General features: G+C 49.0%; 1 protein-coding gene across 7 annotated transcripts in view; it reads left to right on the plus strand.

Annotated features, from left to right (window-relative positions):
- The window catches only part of elmo1 (engulfment and cell motility 1 (ced-12 homolog, C. elegans)), a 51,312-nt gene that overhangs the window by 17,102 nt on the left and 18,684 nt on the right, over positions 1–15,526 (plus strand). For 4 of the 7 annotated variants that reach the window (XM_057020140.1, XM_057020139.1, XM_057020142.1 and 1 more), the window contains 15 exons: positions 2,213–2,367; positions 4,891–4,931; positions 5,036–5,108; positions 5,199–5,249; positions 5,323–5,492; positions 7,195–7,230; positions 8,903–9,002; positions 9,104–9,255; positions 9,336–9,414; positions 9,933–9,974; positions 10,218–10,268; positions 10,455–10,577; positions 10,952–11,080; positions 11,196–11,300; positions 11,757–11,865. In XM_057020140.1, coding sequence (XP_056876120.1) covers positions 2,290–2,367; positions 4,891–4,931; positions 5,036–5,108; positions 5,199–5,249; positions 5,323–5,492; positions 7,195–7,230; positions 8,903–9,002; positions 9,104–9,255; positions 9,336–9,414; positions 9,933–9,974; positions 10,218–10,268; positions 10,455–10,577; positions 10,952–11,080; positions 11,196–11,300; positions 11,757–11,865 — 1,339 coding nt within the window. In that variant the 5' untranslated portion in view covers positions 2,213–2,289. The remainder of the gene's footprint in view (positions 1–2,212; positions 2,368–4,890; positions 4,932–5,035; positions 5,109–5,198; positions 5,250–5,322; positions 5,493–7,194; positions 7,231–8,902; positions 9,003–9,103; positions 9,256–9,335; positions 9,415–9,932; positions 9,975–10,217; positions 10,269–10,454; positions 10,578–10,951; positions 11,081–11,195; positions 11,301–11,756; positions 11,866–15,526) is intronic. The other 3 variants (XM_057020143.1, XM_057020144.1, XM_057020146.1) reach the window with 3 other exon arrangements.

Raw genomic sequence — 15,526 nt, forward strand, 5'->3', positions numbered from 1 at the left:
AAGCTAAAGGGAAATGTCATGTTAGCTTTTTTTTTTCTTTTAACCCGAAAGCACCCTGAAAGTGCTCCCGACGCGTTGACATAAACACACGCAGCTCTGCCGGCTTGTTGATCAGGAGGAGCTGTTTCCGTGGAGGAGTGTGACCCGGCTGCTGGAAGAATACCTTAAGCTAATGAGTGCCGGGTCGGCGGCGGGGGTGCCGGACTGCTGCGCCTCTCAATTACACCTGAGCGTGATTCAATGGGATTTACTGAGGTTGACAGCAATGAGATAGGCACGAGTGTGTCTGTGTGTGTGTGTCTGTGTGTGCATTGGGTCAATCGATAGGCCTCAAGGCTGTCTTGCTGATTCATCCATCGTTATCAGAAGATGACGGCGAGCAAAGCTACGGTTTTGTGTTAGCGCAGCAGCGTTTGCCATCTAGCAGCAGCAGCAGAGAGCAGAGGCCAGGCAGCAGGGTCGTCGGTCATTTTCCCGCGAGGTCAGAGCGGAAAGCTGAAATATTGAGCCGATGTCATACTGATGTTTCCACATTTCAACGACCCGCAGCTAAATCTGGGTTCCCGCTGGTCTGATCAGGGCGGCGCTGAATATTCTACCACTGCTACACTTAATCAGACAGATAAGTGCACGTTATGGTACCATGGGATGGCTGATAGATGGTCGCATTTGTTTTTCTTGCCAATACCTGCTAATTAGCGCTACAAAGGTGAATTTGAAAGACGTAGATAATGTGGTATTGACATATTAAGTACTAGCTGAACTTTTCCAGCAATGGTGAGATTTTTAATCCAACAGTGAGCTGCATCATTTTTGAAATCTCTCCTGTTTTTGTTTTTTTTAGCGTGGACACGAATGAGAATGTGCAGAGATGAGTAATACTACTCTCACGTTGCCCGTGAGTCACAAAATGATTCTACGTATATGCAGAGTTCACTCATCTTTGCATAAAGGAAGGCTGCAGATTTTCAGGCTTTGTTTGTTTGCTGCTGTTTTTTCTCCAAACAGTTAGCTCGTGAAGCCTGATGTTCGGGTGTGTCTCTGCCTCCGGTTGCATCCCTCCTTCACTGCACTTTGCTGGAAGTCAGATTCCATCTGCTAGCTTGGAGCAGAGCGACGCACGTTTGCGGGGATTAGCGTACTTCAGCTACGATTAGCCGTTAATTCCAAAATACGGGGTCAAGTGAGCCCGATTCCACAGAGTTGTGACTAACATGACTCCAGAGTGACAGGAGCCTGTGAAAGAAAGATACATCTACATCTCTCGCTATTGATGCACTGGCTACCATGGCAACAGGCCTCTTGAATAAAGGCTATGTGGCTCATTATGGGGTGACTCACACACAACGCCGGGCCAGTCTTATTACTTACACCCAACTATCTGTAAACCAAATGCTTGCTCATCAGTCCCGGGCTTTACCAGAACTGTGCCACACAACCGTTTCACCCTGCTGCACAAGCGTGCACAAGCGTGCACAAGCGTGCACATGCTCCGCCCCAGCGTTGTCCTCAAGGGACCTGATCTGGCGCCTCTCCATACATTCTAGATCTAGAGAATTATGTAAACAGGTTTGTTTTTAGCAGGTACCAGGATCAGCCAAGCTTTCTAGACAGAATTATTGATGCCTCTCTCCACTTTTGGGGATACACATGCTACATTTGTGTCTCTGGGGTTTTTCGGAGCATTTGGATGAACATAAAAGTGGCTTAACCCAAAATCTCCCGGCGAGGCTCAGCCCAGCTGTGTTTTGAGGTTTTTTTGCAGTTATTATAGAACACTGCTGGGTTTCAGGTCGCCCAAGCTGGTCGTTTTCATGTCAGACATTTTGGGGACAGAATCTAGGGAGGAGCCACATCAGAGGCTGCCGGAAAGGCGGATGAAGTTTGGAGTTTGGATTCCGGCACTTTGGTTTCCCTTGCTTTTTGGGTGATAGAAGGTGAACTAATTTGGGGCGGAATCAACTTTTGGCTTCAGCTTCTGTGACCTCGTTAGCAGCTGAGCTGAGTTCTGAAGCTCCTGAGGCCGCCCACTGGTTCCACTGTGGGGACGGGAACCCCAAAGGACGCCGTCCTGGTTTTGGTTTGCGCAGTTGGTCCGGGTTGATGACCGGCGGGTCTCGGAGCTTCCTGTTCCATCGTGGTGCAGAGAGATGGACTCTGATGTCACTAGACCTTTAGTTCCGGACTAATCCCGCCTCTTTTTCTCCCGCAGACTTGAATGAGATAACATCCAGGGGCGAGCGCGCGACGAAGAGGCAGGGGTGAGGCAGCCGTCCCCCGACACCAACCATGCCGCCGCCATCTGACATCGTCAAGGTGGCCATTGAGTGGCCGAACGCCTTCCCCAAACTCATGGAAATAGACCAGGTACGAGTCTCACAGCCCACTAATGGCGCCAAAACTGGAGAGTCCTCCATGTTTACGGGCTAAAACCACAGTTCTTTGCTATCTCTGAAGCCTTTTAAATCTGGGATATTGATTTATCTGAATGGAGTTGCATTTTGCATTTTCCGGTGTGAACTCCGCACACACTCGTCGCACACGCGGCGTCTCAAATGGCCTTATTTTGGCCCGCTGGTGATGTGACTCACGGATGGATTGTACAAGACCGTGAGTCAGAGCAAGGAAGAATGAGGAGGTCGTTCTGGACGGAACACTGAGTGAAATACTGAACCAGGTTCTGGAGGGCCCGCCCGGAGGTGCTGTGGTCACCCACGTTTGGGGTTTGTGTCCAGTGTCTGGGCTCCAGTGCCCCCCCCCATCGCTTGTGTGGCTGCTGAGCCCAGAACAGGAAATCATTTTCACCTCTTTCTTCTGACTTTTTGTCCTCGTCCTCCTCCCGTCCCCGTTTGTCACCCCCTTCTCTCATCTCTGCCTGTCGCCTCCCTCCTCCTCTTTTGTCTTCACTTTTTCCCGTGGCGCTCCCCCCTCTCACGCCTCCTCCCCGTCTTTTGTCGTAAGTGTGAAAACTTGTGCGTTCCCTCCTCCTCCTCTTCCTCCTCCTCTCTTGTCCTCCACTATCAACCCCCACCTCTTCCTCTTCCCTCTGCATCTCTTCAGTACAAAAGACCCTGCAGCGGCGCGCGGCTGTGAGTCATGAGCACGGGAGTGTGTGTGTGTGTGTGTGTGTGTGTGTGTGTATGTTTGTGTGTGGTTGGGGTTTATTTTGTTGATAAAACTCTTCGTAACATGTGGGTGTTTATGTGATAACACAGTAACACATTGGTTACACTTCACACATGTAGTTGCTGAACTCCAGGTGTGTGTGTGTGTGTGTGTGTGTGTGTGTGTGTGTGTGTGTGTGTGTGTGTGTGTGTGTGTTGTCCTGAATTCCTCCCAAATTCCATATTGAGAAAAAGATATTTTAGATTTATTCCAAGTTATGTTCCCCAAGTCTGTCTGAATTCATCCAACATTTGAGGGATTTTGATTAAAAAGAAAATGCAAATGTGTCGTCCAAATCTGAGAAGACGAGTGTGTGATCATGTCTCAGCTCTGGTAACGAAGGTGGAATGGTTAACGATCATTAGTTCTTTGTTAACGAAGAGTAAAAACCTGGAGAATATTGTTGGTCAGCGCAGGACTCATGGTTGGACCAGGAAAACTACAAAAATCCTTCGGTTCTTCAAACCCATTGTTTAAAACATTTAGATGTTATTGACCGTATTTTGCGTGTATTTCAATTTCTTTATTTCTCATGGAGTCGAGCACTGAGGAGCTGGACACACACACACACACACACACACACACCACACACACACACACACACACACACACACACACACACATACACTTTGATGGACATAAACCATTGCCCAGCTTCACCTTAACCATCCCTGTTGTGGAGGCCTGCAAACATGACCTCACTTTGATAGTAGAATGAGGAGTTTGGTTCACAATAAATAGTAAATGTGAGCACACACACACACACACATACACATACACCCCCCCCATTTCTCACCTCATCCCATAAATGATGTGCTGGCTCTTCACATTCCTCCATCCCCTCTCTCTCCCTCTGTTCTCTGGCTGTCATCATCCACTCCCCTCCTCTGCGTTGCCATCATCCCTCCCCCCTCCCTCGTATGTAACTTACTTATTTCTCCCTTTTGTTGTCTTCCCTTCCCTCTTTTGTTCACTCGGCAGCCCACACTCTTCTTCTGCCACCTCTCTTTCCTCTGTCGTATGTGCCCACCTTCCCACCAGCGTCAGCATCTCTCTCCCTCTAAGTCCTCCATCACGTCAGCCTCCGCTCTTTGAAGCCGCCGCTCCGGCTGCTCGGGGAAAATCCCAGTTCAGTCTTATCATCCACAACGCTGCATGCAGCAGTGGGACTCTTTGTGGATGCAAAGGCGCCGCACGTGTGTGCCTGTGGTTGTGCGAATGATGGATTTTGTGCATTTGTGTGTGTGTTTACTCAGAAAATAAAAGTCAAATTATCTTAAATAAGTTCGGCATGAAGTGCAGGGATAAACCAAAGTGGCAAAAACGGAGCAGTTAAATGGGATCAAAGGATTTTATTTAATTATATGTGACGAGAAGCTGATAACTGTTGCCGTCCGTGAGCTTTTTAGTCATCTAGCGTCAGGATTTATACAGTATATAATACATAAATATTGGAGCGGGTCCCCCTCCGTGGCTGCTACTGTTGTTCTGCCATGTTTCTACAGTAGCCCAGAACGGACAGACAAGCCTTAAACGCTTGTTTTACTTTTGTAATTTAAAAAAAACAAAGGAAAGTCAGCCTGGAACTGAGCATTCCTGCTAATCCATCCTGACCACTAGATGGTGCCAAATCCCACAACCTGCCCTAGTATCGCTCCCATTGTCCGGGTGATTGACTGCCGTCTGTGCTGTGGGCTAAACCAGGTTCTGCTTCTCTCTCCGCAGAAAAAGCCCCTGTCGGCCATCATTAAAGAAGTGTGTGAAGGGTGAGTTTGTCCTGCAGTGTCTCTGCAGAAGTCCCATTAGCTCCGACTTTAGATGCACTAATTATGCTGTGTTTCTCTGTATGTGTGTGTCCGTCGGCTTTCAGGTGGTCCTTGGGGAACCCTGAAAACTTTGCTCTGCAGATCGCTGATCCAACAAATTTCTACATCACAGAGAAGGTTTGGTGAATTCCAGGCTGAGGGGCGAAAGCTAAAAATAGGTCCACGTGTTCGCTAACGTCCTCCCGTGTCTCGTTCAATCCTCCGCAGAATCGCAACCACATCAAGAATGGCTCCATCCTGCGTTTGACCACCTCTCCTGTGAGTAAGCCAGCAGGTAAAAATGCTCTCAACCCCCCTGTGGACCAGAGCTGACACACACTTCCTCTCCCAGTACCAGACCGCGGTCCAGCTCCATGAGCGGATCCAGTCGTCCAGCATGGACGCTAAGCTGGAGGCCCTGAAAGACCTGGCTAACGCGTCTCGGGACATCACCTTCGCCCAAGAGTTCATCAACCTAGACGGCATCTCGCTGCTCACGCAGATGGTGGAGAGCGGGACCGAGTAAGTGATGTTGGTGCTGTGTCTCCTCTGTCCCTGTCCTCCTGTCTTTCACTGTCCGTCACCCAACAGCTCTGAGATCAGTAAGAGTCCCGCGGGCTCTGGAGTTGCACTGTAGGGACCCACTGATACGGTTACAGTGGTTAATTAACTGTTTATTAACGTCTTTCAATCATCGACGGCTGGAGGTCAGAGGTTATCAGGCAGGTTCTTGGTGATCATGCTGCTGCTGGCGCTGTTTTGTGCTGAAAATCAAACGGGATAAACGATCGTCGAGCCGGTTCCACGTCTCCCAGAGAGATGTTGTTCTGTCTAAACTTCAGAAAGAGTCTGAGGGAGGCTGACAAACGTGTACGCCTCTCAATCATTAACTCACGTAGCCTTCAGCTAGCTAACGCAACGTCACTGTGTAAACAACCGTCGCACTGGTCAACGTGGAAGTTGAGTGTCAAACTGGGCCGGGAAATAAGATTCCAACATCCCAGACGAGACATGAATGTGTGTATTGTGATCCAGAAACAGTCATCAAGTCAGTTCTAAGTCCTTTACTCTCTACAAAAGAGCGGCTGCTGTGAAGACAGCATGTCAAGGATGCTCGTGTGGATCCTCCGCACACCTGAACTACACACGGGCTTTGATGTAACCGTACATGCAGTCAGTGGCACACGCATTCAAATGAGTGGCGCCCGAAGGCCGTTGCTCCTCTTTGTGCACCGTGCCTGTCAGATTGGCCTCACCGTGTGCACGCGTCTGGCAGCTCCGGAGCCTGAGTGCCGAGGCCTCGACTGAAGGTTGAAACAAGGACATTTTTTGCTGGGTGAAATTGCTCAGCTGTGGTGCCTTAGGGAGAGAGAGAGAGAGTGTGTGTGTGTGTGTGTGTGTGTGTGTAGTGAGAGAACCAGAAGAGGGGGGAAATAACATCTAGAGGAAAGCTCCCGCACTCCTACAAACATGCGCACAGGCCTGCACTCGCAAACTGCAAGGAATCCAGGTTTCTGCCCCGTGCGACGCTTATTAATTCGCCCTTATTGCCCAATGAGAGACGATGGACCACAAACATGCTCGTGCACGCCGTGCTGGTTGAGGTTGCTGGTTGTTTTTCCCTGAGTTTAAACAGAATTCAGAATTCAAACAAAGGGCTGGAATGTGCAACCATCTCTGGGGTCTGCGATTCATTACTGGAGGGTTTAAACACCCTCAGCACCGCCACGTTCGCCCGAGGGCGCGGCGACGCCTCTGGTTACCGCGGTGAGCTGTAATTATGGAAGTGTATCAGTGCTGGAGATTGTAGAGCAGGCGACATAAGTGATCTAATGCTCCTGTCGCAGATGCTCAGGAAAAAGGGGAAATCGGCTGACTTGCCGATGGGTGCCAGTCTAGTCAGACACCGCCCCCTACTGGACGAATGTGGGACAGCAGAATAGAGTCCAGATGACTCTGACCGACAGTGCAACTCCAAACAGCTCAAAAAGGAAAAATAGACCCGCTGTTGTACTTGTGCAGTGATACACACCGATTTAAGATGAGTTTCTTTTCTCAGTCAACCAAAGTTGATCCTTTTCTGTCCACTTTCCCCTCTTCTCACGCTCACTGTGTGACAGTAAGTTTCCAGCGAAATGTTTGTCCCTCATGTTGGGTTTAGATCTCTTAATGATGCCTGAATTCCTCGATTCCTTTGATGCCAAAGTCTCTCACATCTTTCCAGGCGCTATCAGAAACTACAGAAGATAATGAAACCCTGGTAAGCTCCTCCTCTTCCTCCTGGCCGGGAATCGTCACTGGACCTGTACTCTCTCTAACCTGCATGTTTAAGCCTCTAGCCTTGGATTCATGCACACACCAGTGTTTAGCGCCACAGGCTCGTGAACACAGCGGTGCTCTTTAATGCATGGGGGTTATTTAAGCAGAAAAAGCATCTACTTTATCCTAATTTCACAGTCTAACAAGACTCCTCGTATACTCTCCAAAAAAAGGCTTCTTTTTCTTGCTCTGGTTGAATAATCAGACTTTGCCTGCAGCAGCACTTATCCATGTTGGATTTACTAAAGCTTATTCTTCCCTCTGATTCCTAACAACACTCCTATCCTCTCTAAACTAACCTTGATATTTATTCTGGAACACGAAACTGCTCGTGATATCATTTTTTGTAGAGTTAATATTAAATTAAAGCCGCAAACAGTCCTTGCACCCCTCCACGCTTGACGAGTCGGGCGTGACGGGTTTACGCCAGAAGGGTAAATAATTAGAGCTGAAATTTTTTAAGCGATTCAAGCAACACATATCACGCAGGGCTGCTTCCTGTGACCGGCAGGTGGCGCTGTGACGCAATCTAATAATGTGTTGTGTTGCGTTTGGACTGAAACAACCATCACAAACGCGACCTCTGAGCCTAATTTGAATATGTGTGAGTAAAAGTAAATCTTTGCAGCTTAGCGCCGCCCACGTGTACAGACAGAGCAGTAAAAATATGAAGACAAGCTCATCAAAGCTTTCGGAGGAGTTCATTAACCTGCGAGACCTGGAAATGTCAGCAGAAATCCCCTCTGGGGCCAATATAAGAATTTGCCGATTTAGTTCTGCAAGGTTTTCTAGAACGTACCGATCCAATGTGGCCTGGAGGTGATCTATTAAAATCCAAGACCTGTAGATGGCTGAAACTATGGCAAACCGCTCGTATTTATATGAAAATATCTCACTTCCTGTTGGGTTTAGCATATGGCTCCAAGATAATTTTGGACATCTTGTTGATGTTGGATAACCCCAGGTGGAGATAATTCCAGCAAAACCCAAAAGTGCAAATTATCCGTCTGCATGTTGTCTATCGCTGGTGCTGTAACATGAAGTACCGGTTTCCGCCACCAGGGAACAATGTTGTAAAAGACATTAAATCCCCCATTACTGAGATAATAACGCTGTTCTATCATGAGTTGTGTGATGATAGACGTGTGTACTAATTTAAAGATTTCATACGATTTACCATCTTTCAGCGGCAATATGTGGACCTAACACGTGTTCTTTATCTGCTTTGGCTTCCTTGCATCTGATTTTTTCCCCCCTCCTAATATTTATGTAAATGCATGAATTTCACCCTCCCTGGCTCTGGGTGAAAGCCACCCCGCGTTGCCCGGCTGCAGCTGACCTCCGGACGTCTCTGCTGTTCCTGGGGAGCGTCTGCTCGCTCTGTCACATTAGTTCCTCTCTCCCTGTCTCCTCTGCAGCTCCTCTGGTAGCAGCATTGGACTCACAATCTCCTCCTGTGTCCTCTCCTGCTCCCTGCAGCCGCTCTTTGTTCCCTCTGACCGCTCCGTCCTCGTTATGTTTCCAGCCATCTGGGCTTTGCAGCTATACCATATCCATGCCATCTGCTGGAGACAATTTTCCTGTGGTGTGTGTGTGTGTGTGTTGTCCTGTAGCTTCGGCGACCTACTGTCCTTCACTCTGACGGCCTTCGTGGAGCTGATGGACCATGGCATCGTGTCCTGGGACACTTTCTCTGTGGCCTTCATCAAAAAGGTCAGCCCAGAAAATGTCTCCGGATCCAAGCGGGTGAAAATAAGTCGCACTGTGTCACAAAAACCCGGGCGGTTTGCTTAACGCCCCCGGCGCTGTTGCAGATCGCCAGTTACGTGAACAAGTCGGCCATGGACACAGCCGTGCTGCAGCGCTCCTTGGCCATCCTGGAGTCCATGGTGCTCAACAGCCAGGACCTCTACTACAAGGTGGCGCAAGAGATCACCATCGGCCAGCTCATCCCTCATCTTCAGGGGTGCGTGGATCGCCGTTCAGCCACAAAGCTGCCGAGTCGCAGGCATTTGGTGAATAATCTGCTTTTTCATTCAATCCTAGGACTGATCAGGACATCCAAACGTACACCATCGCTGTCATCAACGCTCTCTTCCTTAAAGCTCCGGAGGAGAAGCGACAGGTGAGGCCACACTTTCTCAGTGAGAATTCCATGACTTATTTGTCACCAACTCACGTCTCTGTGCCCAGTAAGCTCTCATTTCTCCCCTTTACCCTCTAGCCAGTCTCACCATTCCTCCAGTCACCATCGTAGCGTCCGCAGATGTGCCGCCTCATTAACAGTCAATGAATTTCTCGTATTTCGGCGCACAAACCTTAAAATAGTTGCGCAGCGCGAGGCTCCAGTGCACGTGTGCAGCCTGCACTCGCACAAAAACGCTCGGTCCTTTTCCGCAGGGGTGAATCGGTGACTCAGTTAGCTAGCGGCTGGCTAATGACGCTGGCGCTTCCTGAGTTGTGTGTTTCCTGCACAGATGGCCGCGCGTTCGACCCTCCATCCAGTCACTCATCAGTCCCTCCACAAGCTGCTGCCCCCTGACTCAAAATGCATTTTGTCCCAGTTCTTTTCTTTTCTTTTCTCAGCTCATTCACTCTCTCTCTGTCTCTGACTCTGTTTCCTCGCTGCTCACCGTATGCTAGTTTGATGAGCACATTGTGGACATCCTAAATTGTCCCCTGACAGTAAGTGCACCCTTGCTTAGCACTTTGTATTTTGCACCCTAGCAGACGGTAATGGGCGCATTTAGCGTCCCATTTTAAGATTCCGTTCTTTCTTTCCATAACCCCCTCCCGTCAACGCTCACTCCCTCCACCTTTGATTTCTTTTCCCGGCTTTGATCCCCCGCCACAGTTCACCAGAAGAACTGATTCGATTAGAACGTCCGCTCATTCTTTCTGCCCGTCTCCCCCCCCCCCCTTCTGCAGGAGATGTCCCACATTCTGGCCCAGAAACAGCTGCGCTCCATCATCCTCAGTGTGAGTCCAACCGTTCTCTCCTCCTTGTCTCGTTATCTCCAGGTCGTTCCTTTGAGTTTGTCTCCCTTTCCTCTATTTTGACTTATGCTCTCTAATCCTCCTCAATCCCTCCCGAATCCTCTTATTCTTCGTTGCCTCTCTCTTCAAACTCCAATACCCCCCTCCCCCCCTCCTCCCCACGCACAGAACGTGATCCGGGCCACCACAACCGTCAACGACGAGATGGCCCACCAGCTGTATGTGCTGCAGGTGCTGACCTTTAACCTTCTGGAGGACCGCATGATGACCAAGATGGACCCCCAGGACCAGGTGGGGACTAAACAGACAAACTAGCAGCGTCGGAACCAGAGCAGGTTAAAGAGACGGTGGAACGCGTAGCCGCCGTCCGCTCAGACCGAGTTATTTTCACTCTTGGGGGAGCTGGGGGAGCAGAGAAACCCTCCCCTAAAGCGGTGGATGCAAACCACCAATTAATCTTTCATTAGCAGCTTGTTTGCTCCCAGTCCGACCATATTTAAGGCAAAATGGCCGCTGTTGTTCTGGCTGGAGTGATAAAAGCGTGGCGGCGGGCCAAACGTCCTCAGGCGCCGCCGCGTGTCAGAAGCGAGGCCGCATCGTTGTTGAATCCTGAGGAGATTAGCGAAGTGGCGGCTTTCAGACGTGCTGTCTTCTCGGACGCGCAGGCTCAGAGGGACATCATCTTCGAGCTGCGGAGGATCGCCTTCGACGTGGAGTGCGAGCCCAACAACAGCGGCAGCATCGAGAAGCGCAAGTCCATGTACACCCGCGACTACAAGAAGCTGGGATTCATCGTGAGTGGGGTCCATTTTGGGCGGCGGCGCTAACAGCGCGCCATGAGTCGGCATAAAAACAAGCACAATCAGATTTGCTCTAAATATGAAGCCCACGTCTTCCTCTGTCTCTCAGAACCACGTCAACCCGGCTGTGGACTTCACCCAGATCCCCCCAGGCATGCTGGCTCTGGATAACATGTTGTATTTCGCCCGGCACCACCAGGACGCCTACATCAGAGTAAGCCTTTGCTTTGCCCCAACGAGGCGGCGTCTGAAACTGCGTTTTCTCCGCCGAAACTGTTGAAATCATTTACGTTTCTTCCCCGATTAATATTTCTTCCCCCGTTAGCGATTTGTGGATTGGTGTTATTGAGACGTAGAAGTGCGTTTTAATAAATAAATAAATGACTACAGTTTACACATTTGCATGTCACCTGTGTCCACTAGGGGGAGTCGGTGTAAATAAGCAATTTCTTGGCTTGTTTTTGGTGCAGGAAATGACATCACTGACAAAAAGTGTTGCTCTAAATTCAGCTGGTTAGCATTTTAGCGGCGCCCAAACGAGGCACAAATCTGATGTAGGTCGACTTTAAATCTGAGGCTCGACTCCAGAACCACAAATGCCATTAGATGTGGGAGGCGACCCAGACGGCGACGCCGCCCCCTCGGCTGATCTGAGTGTCTGTGTGTCCAGATCGTCCTGGAGAACAGCAGCCGGGAGGACAAACACGAGTGTCCGTTTGGCCGCAGCAGCATCGAGCTGACCAAGATGCTGTGCGAGATTCTCAAAGTGGGCGAGCTCCGTAAGTGCACACACGCCTCCCCGCCCGCCGCCGCCGCCCCCGCCCTCGCCTCCGAGATGTGCCCACTCCTACACGCTCCCCCCTTCCCCGTCTGGAAGCGTCCATTTGGTCGGTAATGCTGCTGATTAGCTCCGCCCTCACGCAGACCTTCTTTCCCTGTAGCGCCCGTGGGGGAGACGGGACGCGTGAACACCGACGTGCTCTTTTCACTTGTCGTTCCTCGGTGGTCTGGGTGAGCCGGCGACTGCTGCTCCCTGTGGGAGGGCTGAAGTGCCCTTTTCATCACTGCTTTTTTTAAAAAGGAAACGTCTTGACCAACATCTTAAGTAGCTTTCTAAGTTTTATTTCTCCATCCGCACCCTTTCAGCCTCCTTCCTGCTTCGTTTTTATCCCGTCAGGTTTTGGCCTCGCTGCACCCGCTGCGCCGTTGACCGTTGGCGTCATAATAAAGGTTAAATCGCCAGATTTGTCCCAAAACAGGACCTGTATTTACCTCGGAGGCCTTTCTGATGAATCAGAGCGCTGAATAACAGTCCGCGGTCGTTTTCCGAGCTGCTTTTCTGGTGTTTTTGCAGCTTTTCTGCGCAGGATCGTCGCGATTCCTTTGATGCAAAGTTCCCCCGAATGCTGGCGTTAAATCCCAGCAGTGACCTTGACTTATAGTCGGCTTTCGCCCGGGAGAATGAAGCCACCATTAATATTTATGAGGCTGTAAACTGCGTGGCAACTTTATATGTGCAGGGGAGGGATAAGAATCAGCGTGGCAAATTCACGAGCTGCTAAGAATGAGTTATCCGCGCGAGCTCCTGTCGGCCGCCAACGCAAACCTGAGGGATCGCCTCTTTGAGAAGATGCAAATGGCCTAAAATAGGAATCTCTCAGCTGAGGATAGCCGGGATTGAGCTGTAGTTCTGCTAAAGTCCTAATGGCCCACTCCGTCTTTGTCAGCGTTTGCCGTTAACACGCCTCATTAGCCTCGTGTGTTAACATGCTAAGGAATAATTAGGCGAAATGTCACACGGTCGGCGAAGGTGTTGCAAAAGCCGGGTGACAAATGTTCCCTCCGTGCGTGAGTGAGGAAATCCTTGAGAGAAATGAGCCTAAAATGACTCATCCGCTTGACCTTTCAACAGAGAGCTGACGCTAATGACAACGTCAGGACGCGGTCTGTGCTGCCATCTTTCTTAGCGTCGCGTTTTTTCGCCAGACAACAGTGATTCTTCTCTTCTTTTTTTGGTTCTTCATGGCACTTGTTTTTAGCGTAACTGTCTCAAATATTTCTAATGAATGACAAAAATCCCGGTACCTCATTTCCTCTCTAAGGCTAATATGCCTTTAGCTAGCTAACAAAAGTGTTTTCTCTGCGTCTCCGTGGAACTCAAACGGGTCAGGCCCCCAAAGGAGCAAATATCCCGAGGTTTTGCCCCAGAAATGAAAATATGAAAGTAATCAAAATGAAGATGGATGACTTTTATTGAGCTGCGAACACACGCTCACCGGGTTGCGACCCAGATACCTGCAAACGTCGCACCCCTCCCGTTTTAATTTCGCCCCCTCCTGGATCAGCCGGAACAAATAACCGTCCGCCAATGACGGTAAGGTCACGGAGGCCCGTCTGGTCTTTCCCCGTGAAATGCCAGGTGCTCTTTTGTTTTCCCGTAAGGATAAAGTGGTAAATCTCCCTTCCGGGCTCTTCTGAAGCTCCGCCTCCCCATCCTCCATCCTTGTGCTCACCGTGGCACCGTTCCTGGGCCGGGGGGCTCTCGGGGGGGCTCTCGCACTCCCTCGCGCGCTCTCGCCCTCCTCTAAGCTCACCCCCCGTTCTGACGCCACTGTGCTTCACGTCCTAAAAAATTAATTGTCCCTCGTTTCCGCTGTGGCGCGGCTCTTAATGGACGCCGGGTGCCAACCTGTGACATTTCAGACGTCGCCCTGCGTAGAGAGACCTGGGTGGAATATTTTATAAAGTTGTTTAGGGACGGTTGGTCTCACATTTGCATTTGAAGGTCTCACAAAGTGGCTGAGATGGAAAATCTGGTGCCAGTGTTATTATATTATTTGTGTAACCCAATATCAGACGCTCCAGTTTAGCCTCGGGGGGCTGCCTGTAATAAACTCTGCCTGTTTCATAAAATCAAACCAAATTCCCTTTAAGACCGGGTTCCTGCCATTAAGAGTCTCGTTGCAATGATCCAATCTGAATTATTTTTGGTCCGTCTGTCATCTTTGACATCAAGAACGCTGAATAGATGTGTCTGAGGAGGCTAGCTGCTAGCCCGTTGCTAAGACATGGGCTGTTTCCGAAACCACACACTCGTTCCCTATTCACTACTCACTACACGGGGGACTTGGATTTAGTGAACTACGTACTGCACTCAATTTAAAGTTAGTATTTGGACAACGGCGTCATTTACGGCGCACGTAAAGTGACGTCATGGTGTCGCATAATAATTACGAACCGGTCGCCGGGAAAAGTGGCCAGGTCCATTTAATTATTTTAACCCATCAGAACTACATTCAGCGGTCATTTTATGAAAATGCAATATTTTACCCTATAATAACTTTATATAATAAAACGAAATATTAATATAATCAATAATAATACAATAATAATTACTTATTACCTAAAATAATTAGTGTCCCTTGACATTTTCAAGCCAAGACGTGATGACACATCCTCAAGTCAGATTCCGCTGTAGTGAAAACATTTAATAAAGCAATTTTTCATCAACAAATGGATCCAGAGCTACTTTTCATCTTTGTAAATATTCTTTTACTGAGATTCTGTCGCCTGGGGAGGAACAGACGATTCTGAAGAACAATTTTAAGTGAGGGGCGGGGGATCAGTGAAGACTGATTGCTTTTTTTTTTAACACATTTATGTTGCAATATTTTAAGATGATCATATTGGACCCCTACTGAAAAAAAAAATTCTTATTTCCAAAAATGTCATATATCAAACCGCACAGTAGAAATTCTGTTAAAAATACCATAAAGGCTGATGGGATACATTTTCCGAGTTGGGGTGCTCGCTTGTACACTACTTTTCACAGTGCATTGTGGGATACATTGAGTGCACTATGTAGGGTATAGGGGTGTTTTCGGACACAGCCATGCACTTCAAATACACAAGCAGTGGTGGTCCGAGTATTTGCTCTAAACTACTAGCCTTAAAATATGAAATAAAAGCCACAAAACAAAAGAGGTGACAAAGAATTTAACATTGAATAGGACACGCACGTGTGGCTGCGCAAGCTAATATCTAAATGCATCTGTCTTCCGAGCATAAACAGGATAATGGATAGTGCCAATATCACTTTAATTGGATTAGCTGCATTTTTGACCCACTTCCAGAGATTTTTGTCGCACGTAGGCGTCGTCACATTATCCTTTAATCACGGGGATGCATTAGCAGAAGCTCTGGGAGACGGCAGAGGGAGAAGCCTGAGCTTTCTCTGCAACCCCAGAGAAGCTGCGTGTTTGTTCCACGTCTCCTTTTAACGATTTAATGACGATTTCTGATCAGCCGCAACTTAACAGATGATGTTTTAGCTTTAGCAGGTGATGTCGTCCTTCCGGGAAAAAATCCTTCCCAGCATTAAAAGGCCATCGCGCAACAGACATTAGCATACCGCTGATGAGGAGTCAGAACTCTCGCATT

Source organism: Takifugu flavidus, chromosome 21 (genome assembly GCF_003711565.1).
Source record: "Takifugu flavidus isolate HTHZ2018 chromosome 21, ASM371156v2, whole genome shotgun sequence".
In the NCBI taxonomy this organism is placed as follows: Eukaryota; Metazoa; Chordata; class Actinopteri; order Tetraodontiformes; family Tetraodontidae; genus Takifugu; species Takifugu flavidus.